At 44.5% G+C, this 10672-nt stretch overlaps 1 protein-coding gene across 1 annotated transcript; it reads left to right on the plus strand.

Annotated features, from left to right (window-relative positions):
• The first annotated feature begins 543 nt into the window (after positions 1-543).
• mfrp (membrane frizzled-related protein) lies at positions 544-10072 on the plus strand. The gene is made up of 13 exons (XM_035384294.1): positions 544-1004; positions 1160-1325; positions 2201-2332; positions 2681-2833; positions 3585-3804; positions 4656-4786; positions 5569-5694; positions 6326-6402; positions 7383-7531; positions 8092-8222; positions 8712-8846; positions 9333-9460; positions 9848-10072. Exons 1-13 carry the CDS (start codon positions 951-953, stop codon positions 10070-10072), a joined length of 1827 nt encoding a protein of 608 aa, XP_035240185.1. The 5' UTR covers positions 544-950.
• The last annotated feature ends 600 nt before the right edge of the window (positions 10073-10672 follow it).

The following is a 10672-nucleotide window of genomic DNA, read 5'->3' on the forward strand; positions in this document are numbered from 1 at the left end:
GTGTGTGTGTGAATGCGTCTGGAGAACAGAGAGAGAAAAATTAATCTCTTCACATCAAAATTTGATTAATTTTTATATAATACAGGAAACTGTATCAAAAACATAAGAAAATGTGAGTGCGGCATTCTACAAATAGCCTACATAATAAAACAACACATACTCGAAACAAAAGTACTTCGAAAATAATCTACACTCACAGTAAAATCTGCCGTATTAATGCTACTCTAACAATGTACATATGAGTCCAATGGGGACCATATGCACTCTATACAGTAAGTGTTCACTTAACATATCATTTTACTGCACAAGAAACGCACACGATAGAAAACATGAGTAAAATCGATGATTCGCAGGATTTTTTCTTGAGTGTTCTAAAACGGTTTTGGGGATTATGAGATCATTAAGGGTCTTACAGAGAATTTAGTTGGTCTGTGGCTCCCCGTAGGCCCTCCAAACCAGCTCATACCTCTCAGCTGACTCGGCTTTGCAGAAAACGAGAGGAGAGGGGAGTCTTTTTTCTCCCTTCATTACAAACTGCTCGACCTCAACAAAAACGAAACAGGGCTCATCTACCTCACTGGAAGCGATACATTTTACGTCTTTGTTTTATGGATATAAATTAAGTTAAATCATAATACTGTTTTGTTTGTGAATATAATTTTTTTCACACTAAGTTGTCGTCATGTAGAACCTTTTAATTTGATGTGCTTTTAACAATATTTACAACATTTTTTGACTAAGAACAAGTTTCTGTTGACACAGACATTTGTGTTTTCCTGCTTTATGACAACGATGTCATAAAGCACACTTTTCTAATTTGTCCAAATGTACAGTGTTTTCATCCTGATGTTGTTATTGTTTTTCTGGTGTTGCGCTACATTTGGAAAACACATTGGGACTGGGAGGCTAAATGTAACGTTTTAAAACTTTACCTGCTATCACTGCCAAAGATGACGGACCTCACTGAAGTCACCGTGGAAACGGAACCATCTGACATGTACGAGGTAGGATAGATATGATGGAAAAAATTGTCATCAGACATTTGTATTGCAACGCTCTAGTATTATGTTGTTAGGTCTGACATAGGTTTATTGGTATTTTCAATGGGTAATGGCCAGAATTGCATTACACATAACCAAAATTATTTGTTGAATCCCAGACAGTATTCTGCAATCCTGCGTTTGAACCGGAGAACGATCGGGAATGTGAAGAGGTCAGGGAAGTGGTCAAAACCCTCAACACAACTGAGCCAAAGCAGAGACGTGCCACCAGTGAGTTCATCGACCCCAGGAATCCTACCAGTGCGTCTAGTTGGTCTCTATTGCGTACAAAAAAACGAATTCCAGGAAACGGCGTCGGGCTGAATGTTATGTGTATTTGCCGGATTCTGTGCTTCGGTGTGATTGAAAAGTGGGCATGTTCTGAAATAAAGGAGGTCCGCACACCCGACGGATGGATGGGTGACTATCCTCAAATTATTGAATATACATAGGATATGCATTGCATAATTATCGGGGAAAATAGTCACAATAAAGTCATGATGGATTATGGTTCTTGTACTTGGCGATGGTCAGGACTGACAGTACAAGTCAGATCATCCCTATCTTACTATTCTTACTATATATAACAAATACACATTCAGAGAACACATTGACATTTTCCTGATTGATTCTCATTAACTCAGCAACCATTACTTCACTGCTCTATTGAAGCAGTTAGCACTGGCTATTGCTTTAATGGGCAGCAGTTGATTCCATTCAGTAGCTGCCAAGCACAGAGTGTGTCCCCCAATGTAGTCTTGCACCTATAAGGGACAATATCTGTTGCACTGGCTGTAGTGGTGTATCTATGAGTATCCCTGATGAGATTGAAATAATTAAGTGTTTGGCAACAGAGTCATTCATAATTTGGTAGGTAAGACTTGGCTTCAAATGCCTGACTCTGTTCTCAACTGACAGCCATTGGAGTTCTCTGAATTATAAAGGGCCAACATGGGAAAGGGTAGGTATGCCTAGTGCATACAAAGTAGAGTGGCCTTGTCTTTTTTTGGATTGGTGCTGTCACATTTGTAACCATGGCAACAAAGCACTCTACATTGACTTGGGGACAGCATTTCATTGTTTGTCCATAGACCACAGAATCATAGACAGCCATTAGACTGGACCTTTCCTCTCTCTCTGTCTTGGTGTGTCATTCCCAGGTCGCAGTGTACTCAGCATGTGTGTGGTGCGTCTTGGGGGGCCCTGGTGCGGTTGGGGGGCCATAGTGGTTTTGGTGTCTGTGCTGCTGCTGGTGGCAGCCCTGGGCTTGGCTCTGGGGCTTATCTTCACGCGTAAGTACAGGACATACAAGGATCTGGGATAACAGAATATGGATTGTGTGGTTGTGATGTCACAATGAAGTAGATGAGCTCCACCAATCATGCAGTATGTTGAAAAGTTCTGCGATTGTGGGATAAATTCTGGCTACTCTTCCAGGAACGCTGTGGAAATTACCAGAATTTCCATGACCACAAAGTGTCCACAGATCACTGTTGGCATTGGTCTTTTGGTTATTATTAATGGGCCCCGTTGATTGGTTGACCTCCTCTCTGTGTAAGGTGTTACCCAGTGTTAGTTACAGTAAGTTAAATTCCTGATAGTTTTACCTTCTCCTTGTCCTTTTGTTTCATACTGTACAGAATTAAATGAACAACAAACTCAGGAAAGGGGGCTTGTGACCCCCATAGATTCATGGAGTTTGCCTGCTGGATTATCCCCACATCCCACGAACACCAGTCCCTCCTACAGCACTGTAGCCTCTCAACCAACAGGGGGTGCCGACTCTACAAACAGTGAGTCTACTGCAGTTGTTGCATTCTAATACAGCATTAATAAATCTACCTCAGCTCACTTGTTAAAATAATATAAATCAGGGCTTAACAAACAGGGGTCTAAATAGAAGATATGTATTTATTGTTTCATGGTTTATAAATAGCATATTTTATGCATTTGGATAAAAGTAAAATGTAATTACCGTATCATTTTGAATCAGGTTATACTGTGATCTTTGTAAATCGAGCATGGGTAGCGTTCTTGTGCAGATACCGGATGTGACATCATAATTTAGACATAATAGCTGTGGATGTGGATACATTCTCAAATATTTACTGTTTCATTAAGGTGAGGGTTCTCAGCTTTGGGCTGGCTATTTTAATCGGCCTTGTGATAAAAAAAAGAAGAAATTCAGGAACTCCTGTTATAAATTATTTAGTGTCTACCTGATAACAGTATATTCAGCAGGACTGGTCTAGTGAACAGTTACTGTCCTGGTGGGTCCAACCAAGCCATTGTCCATTGAGTTTAAGTTTTGGTCTGCAACCCATTTGTTGTTAATATAAGGCACAGAACATACATTTGTCTTTTGGACAATGTACATTGCTTCTGCTTCCTTGATATTCCCTCCTCCTTCTCACTCTCTCTCTATCTCTCTCACTCTCTCTCACTCCTTTTCTTTTTCTCTGCTGTTCTTCCACCCCCCCCTCCCTTTCGCCTCCTCCCTCCTCCTCCTCCTCCCTCCATCTTGGTCCGCTTCTAATGTCCCAGAGTGTGGGGGCGTCCTTGACCACTCTGACGGGAGCTTCAGTTCCCCGAACCACCCGGCCCAGTACCCGCCGGACTCCCTGTGCGTGTGGGTGATCCGGGCGCGGCCCCCTGCCCTGGTCCAGCTGCGCGTGTCCTCCCTGGGCGTGGAGGGCCCCTCCCCTTGCCTCTTCGACTGGCTCGAGTTTCGGGAGGAGCACGAGGACACCACGTCCATCACCAGGTCTACACCACACCCACCCTGGGTGCTCCAATGAGCTCATACCTCCATATTAGCCGGTCACCACTAAGTCTTTTTCTGCAATGAGCCACCTATGGACCTGGGTTTCTGTGCACTGTGAGCACAGAGCACGTGCAGCAGTGTTCATTAACATTGCTCACCGTCAGATAAAGGTCCTTGCCCACAGCCCACTTTCATCCAGTGGTGTTTTCCCACCTCCCAGGATCTCTGTGGACCCTTAACATTCATCAGGACAGTATTTTCCAAGTCAAACTGTCATTTGACATGGAAAATAAATGGTGCCACTGTAAATGGTGTTTCATGTTCAGCGCTGTCATTCCACTAGATTTAATAAGAATAATAATAATAATAATAATAATAATATGTAAAAGTAATAATCTCCTGCTTTTTCCCAGGAGTTCAGCTCTTTTTCAGGGTACAGGGAGTCATTTAAAAAAAAACATTGGCTCAGATGGGTTATTTTATGTGAAGTGCTGTGTGACAACCTGTTGTTGGTAATGGGGCTGTTAGGCAAGGTAGTTTAGCACTGTCCCTAACACCTCAAAACCCCTGTGCATTTGGAGTTTTGATCCCCCGCCATAACACTTTTTCTTTCCTGTGATACCTCTTCCGTCTGTTACCCTATTTGCTCTCCTGCTGTCTGAATAAAGCAAAAAGTATGAAAGGAGGGCAGACTGTCCACTTTCCTTTTTCAAAAAATGTAATGCAATAAATGGATTCATTTATTCACTGATCAGCTAATATAGCTAATTCAGTTATGAGTCTGTGACACAAAAGGAGACTAGGTCCTTTTCTCCTCACGTACTAAAATTGCCTTCCATTTTTTCCTGCAGATTCTGTGGGAATGTGGCGCCCCCTACAGTGAACACCAACAGCAGCACCGTGTGGGTGACGTTCCGCTCCGACAGCAGCATCGGAGGCAGCGGCTTCTCGGCCCAGTACCAGGCCATTCTGCCCCGGCAGAGTGAGTGCCATACTGGGGAGAAGCCCCCCCTCACTGGGGCAGGCCGGGCTGACCCAGGCCCGAGGAGAACAGGGGGGTGCGCTGGGAGGTGCAGGGGGACTGTATCACAGAAGGGTAGCGTACTCTTTTTATAATCCCCAGGGGGGAAACTGAATGTCACTTAAATGGATAACAGGCGGGCCAACAGACAAACAATACAAATTGCAGATAAATCTTCTCAGTCTATAGTGCTAGTACTGGAGGCAGAAACAAGACTGGCGATGTCGTCATGGTGAAGTGCATGGGGAGGTAATGGTGACTGAGGTGACAGCAGGACGGCGGCTCCATGGAGACGGATAAACAGAGTGGAGGGAGAGTGTACGAGCAATGGAAGGACATGACTGAGCTCAGGCAGAAGGGTAGAGATCAATAAAAATTATTCAAATGCCAGTATCAAAAGCCAGCGTGCACATCAGTCCCCAGGACTATGTTTGGCAAGCTCTGAAATGGACACGTCAGAAATGTATTATTTTACACTCAATCGTCTTTTAAGAGGAGGCACCAACAGGGCAGGAATATATATGTGCATCCACCATCAGATGCAAATGTGCCGATCACCTAGAAGCTGGCGTTGTTCATACAGGACTCACTGGTGCATTGTGGTGTGTGTGTGTGTGCGTGTGCGTGTGTGTGCGTGTGCGTGTGCGTGTGCGTGTGTCCGAAGAAAGCCTTTATGACAAGCCTGGATGTGGCTGAAAGGTGTGAACTCCTCACTGTGTATTCTTATGTTCTTATGTCTTAAGAGAGTTGTTCCCGAGATGAGTTTCTGTGTGATGACGGGAGGTGTCTGCTGCCCATTTCTGTGTGCGACGGGCGCCCCAACTGCCAAGACCACAGTGACGAGGCCAACTGCAGCCACAAGCACAAAGGTCAGGGGCTGGAGTCAATCGTGAAGTGAATGCAAAGCTACATCAGACACTGTTCATTGTTTTATAAGTGACTCATAAGCATATATGAATATTTGTACACTAGTTTCTGTTTGTCGGAGTCCCAGCATTGTAAATGTTTCTTAGAAAAAAAAAAATTGTAGAGGAGCAATATGGCCAAAGTTAGGGTTTGTTGAGGTAAATTTGTTCCTGACGAGGAAAGAAACCTATGCAACCATTTTTGTGATGAAAATTTGTAACGCTTGGTCAAGGGTTTAGGGAGCTGGGCTTGCAAATGCCAAAATCGCATCATGTGCACTATAACACCACCAGGTGGCCAATCTGAGCTATATCTTAACTGAGGGAAAACTTCAACGTTCCAGACAAGCCTACTGAATTTGGTAAGCCTCTGGTTTACCAGGAAAAAATATTAGCAGCTAATGCAAAAAAAAGGAACCTTAAAAAAGACAGCAGGGTTCCAGCAGTTATTCGTTGACATTCTGTGAATGTTACGAAATTGTTACGAAACATACTTCAAGTGGGATATTGTGCTTGTTGCTACTAAAACTGTGCTACAGTGTTTGTTGTGTTAATGTTGTGTTAGTGTTGCTGGAGTCTGTTACTTTTTGTGCAGAGTGTGGGGGACAGAAATCTGGACTTGAGGGCTCTCTGTCCAGCCCAAACCACCCCAAGCCTTATCCTCACCAACAGGTAAATCACAAACATCAAACCTATCCTCACCAACAGGTAAATCACAAACATCAAACCTATCCTCACCAACAGGTAAATCACAAACATCAAACCTATCCTCACCAACAGATAAATCACAAACATCAAACTTATCCTCACCAACAGGTAAATCACAAACATCAAACTTATCCTCACCAACAGGTAAATCACAAACATCAAACTTATCCTCACCAACAGGTAAATCACAAACATCAAACCTATCCTCACCAACAGGTAAATCACAAACATCAAACCTATCCTCACCAACAGGTAAATCACAAACATCAAACCTATCCTCACCAACAGGTAAATCACAAACATCAAACCTATCCTCACCAACAGGTAAATCACCAACATCAAACCTATCCTCACCAACAGGTAAATCACAAACATCAAACTTATCCTCACCAACAGGTAAATCACAAACATCAAACCTATCCTCACCAACAGGTAAATCACAAACATCAAACGTATCCTCACCAACAGGTAAATCACAAACATCAAACCTATCCTCACCAACAGGTAAATCACAAACATCAAACCTATCCTCACCAACAGGTAAATCACAAACATCAAACTTATCCTCACCAACAGGTAAATCACAAACATCAAACCTATCCTCACCAACAGGTAAATCACAAACATCAAACTTATCCTCACCAACAGGTAAATCACAAACATCAAACCTATCCTCACCAACAGGTAAATCACAAACATCAAACTTATCCTCACCAACAGATAAATCACAAACAGCTGTACCATCTATATAAATGTACACTCACCAACAGATAAATCCTTAAGAACTGTCCTAATTTACACTCACCAACAAGTCACTGACAGGTGAGTGAGTATACCTTCCTCCTCAGCTTAGCCATATCACCGTATCACAGTACCCTTCAGGTGTCCTGTCTCAGACGGGTAAATTGATTGGCATTTCATTCCCCGTTCTCTCCCTTCCTCAGCTGTGCACGTGGCGAATATCAGTGGCTGAGGGTCACGTGGTGCGGCTGACCTTCCGGAACTTCAGCCTGGAGACGCAGGACGTGTGCGAGTTCGACTACGTGGAGGTGCACGACGGCGCAGACACGGGGGACGGGAGCGTCCTGGGCAGGTAAGACACACCCCCGTGGCTTAACACTCCACACTTCAAATAAGAGTAAAATATCTGGTGTTAATTCAGCTCTAACAGCGTTACTTCAGCTCCTGGTCTTGAGCAGGGCTGCCCAACCCTGTTCCTGGAGACCTACTATCTTGTAGGTTTTCATTTCGACACTAATTCGATACTAATTCGACACACGCGATTCTACTAATTCAGCAGCTCGATGAGATCTTGTAACTCTATAATGAAACAGACCGTATTTATTTATTTAACCCTCTGTAAGCGTTAAATAAATAAATAAATAAATAAATAAATAAATAAATAAATAAATAAAATGTCTAGCTGTTGAATGAGGTGTGTGTTCTTAGCGTTGGAGTGAAAACCTACAGGACTTTAGATCTCCAGTACAGGGTTGGCGAATCCCTGAAATCTCTCTCCAGTGCAGGCGTGATGGGTTCAGTCACCAGACCACAGCTGGCCTCTCCTTTCCCAGGTTCTGTGGTACCAGCCTGCCTGCTGAACTCACCTCTTCTGGGCCAGTCATGACCGTGCGCTGGCCTCTCCTTTCCCAGGTTCTGCGGTACCAGCCTGCCTGCTGAACTCACCTCTTCTGGGCCAGTCATGACCGTGCTGTTTGTGGCAGATGAGGGCGTGGCGGACACCGGCTTCTACGCCACCTACCGGGCCGTCTCCCTCTCTGAGAGTAAGCCCTTCCGGAGGACCACCCCAAATTTTGAATGCCCACCGTGCCATTACATATTTGTGTTGCTCATCCATTTAGTACTACTGGTTTCTTTTCATGATCATCATGTAAAATGATTGTACAAGTACAAAAGCTGTGATGAGTTACATATCGTAGTTACATATAACATGCCATATCAGTGTTTCAGTGTTTCACTTGATGACAACTCTATACTGTTGAACTAGATACTGTACTGTATGTATCTCAGAAATCCCAAGTGCACTTGCTTTCAGTGCACAATATTTGAGTCTGAGATGTGCGTGCATGTGTTAGGAGATAGATGTGCTAGAGGATGTGTGTAGATAAGCTTGGAGATGCGTGTAGATGCCCTAGGAGATGTGCTAGGAGATGAACTAGGAGATGTGCTAGGAGATGAACTAGGAGATGCGCTGGGAGATGCGCTAGGAGATTTTAATAGATATGCCTAGACTAACGCTGAGCGCATGCCAGGAACGTGCAGCCCAGCGCAGTTCGCATGCGGCAGCGGCGAGTGCCTGCACCAGGAGTGGCTGTGCGACGGATGGATTGACTGCACAGACGGCACAGACGAGCAAGGCTGCGAAAACACCACCTACCCCCCCTTCAGTGAGCGATGTCAAGCCCTGCCGTTTCCCTCAGATAGCACAGGATATCACCGCAACCTTTTAAAGCATCACGCTGGAATAAGCACTCTGCAGACATTTAGGACCACAACCACCCCAGGGCCACACAATTAAACATTTAAAAAAAAATGATTTTAGCAATTTAGTGATTTATGTTGGAGCACTTTGGGGCCACAACAACATTCTCATTTAGGGCCACCAAAACCTCTCTGCATTAAGGCTTTGTAAGGTCACTTGCAGGTGGACTGAATGTTGTAATGACGTCATTTAGAATAAGTAGCTACTTTACATTTACCTTAATGGCACAATCACTGAACTAGCCTGGGATATGAACCTACAACCTTCTGGTCACAATTGAGTTCACCAACTACTATACCACACTGTTCTTCAGCATTATTGCTTCTCTAAATGCTGTGCTATGTTTATCTGACGCCTGGCTGGGACTGTGATTGCCCTGTCCCCACCCCAGCCTCTGCCTGCGAGCCCATCCAGGTGGAGATGTGTCGGAGCCTCAGCTACAACCTCACCTCCTTCCCAAACATCTGGCTGTCCATCTCCGACCAGAGGGAGGCGGCTGAAGTGCTTCGCCAGTACAGGGTCAGCCTCCAGGCCTTTTACCATGAAAAAATCAAGGGCATTAACACTTCAAAAATCTTTATCATTCCAATCTTTATGTTCCCCAAGTGATTACTGTATTATTGCATCATATTATCAATACAATATTAATGAATTGTGTATTATTAGTTCACATTACTGATATGAACAGAGTTAAAGGTTATTTTTAATTATTTATATAACTTGTATTTTTAATACATTATTTTTTGGTTCATATTATTAGTGTATTGTGTTTAATATTCACTTGAAAGTGTATGATTTTAGGGGCCTAGTACATGTGGTGCCTCAAACGCGCATTGGAAGAACAGTTCACACGCTGGCAAAGTGTGTGCGATGCGGGTCACGTGACTGACGCCGGTCCTGTGCCAGGTGCTGACGGAGCTGCCGTGTTTCCAGCCCCTGCGCAGGCTGGCGTGCGGCCTGCTCCTGCCCCAGTGCAGCCCGCACGGCGGGGTGCTGCAGCCCTGCAGGTCCGTCTGCCTGGCCGCCGAGCAGCAGTGCGGCCACGCCCTGGAGCTGCTCGGCCTCGCCTGGCCCTTCAACTGCCACCTCTCCCCCGACTCCCAGGACCCCGTCGAGTGCTCCCTCCCTTAGCCCCGCCCCCCCGGGGGGGGGGGGGGGGGGGGGGGGGGCGTGCCCGGCTGAAGCCCCCGCATCCTTTTTTTTTTTGTACAGTATGTTTTTGACAGTCACATTTCAAAATACTTTTCCCCTGAAAGAGACCTGAGAACAACCCTCGAAACAACGAGAGCTCATTATTTTTTATTTGCAAAATTAACAAAGATGCACTTGGTGTCCACTTGGTGGACTTCAGCGTTAGGCATGTTGCTTCTGTCTTCGCATTCCCTCACCTGCGATTGGCCAAGAAGTGCACCACATCTAGACCAATCCGAGAAGAGTGCTTTATGAGTAATGTGCTATTATGTTTACGTGTTTATTTAACTACAGTAGCACAAACTTCTGCCTAGGATATTGGTGCTTTGTTTCATTTTTGGCAGTTAATAAGTTTGTACAAAACTGTACGAAACAAAAATCCTTCAAATATTTGAAGCGGGGACCGCTAATCGAAGGCCAGTAGAATTCTATACCCCACACCCCTCACCACATAGAATATATATGTAAATATAGTCATAAAATTGAAAATTTAATGTGTTTGATTGAATGTGTCCTCTTCGATCAATTTGAAAGCATTTC

This window comes from Anguilla anguilla, chromosome 12 (assembly GCF_013347855.1).
Source record: "Anguilla anguilla isolate fAngAng1 chromosome 12, fAngAng1.pri, whole genome shotgun sequence".
Lineage (NCBI taxonomy): Eukaryota > Metazoa > Chordata > Actinopteri > Anguilliformes > Anguillidae > Anguilla > Anguilla anguilla.

Excerpts from the sequence above, each read along its gene's own strand:
- mfrp (XM_035384294.1), top strand. The coding sequence starts at position 951 with ATGACGGACCTCACTGAAGTCACCGTGGAAACGGAACCATCTGACATG. Across the intron at positions 1,005-1,159 it reads AACCATCTGACATGTACGAG|ACAGTATTCTGCAATCCTGC; the intron begins GTAGGATAGATA and ends GTTGAATCCCAG. Across the intron at positions 2,333-2,680 it reads TCTGGGGCTTATCTTCACGC|AATTAAATGAACAACAAACT; the intron begins GTAAGTACAGGA and ends CATACTGTACAG.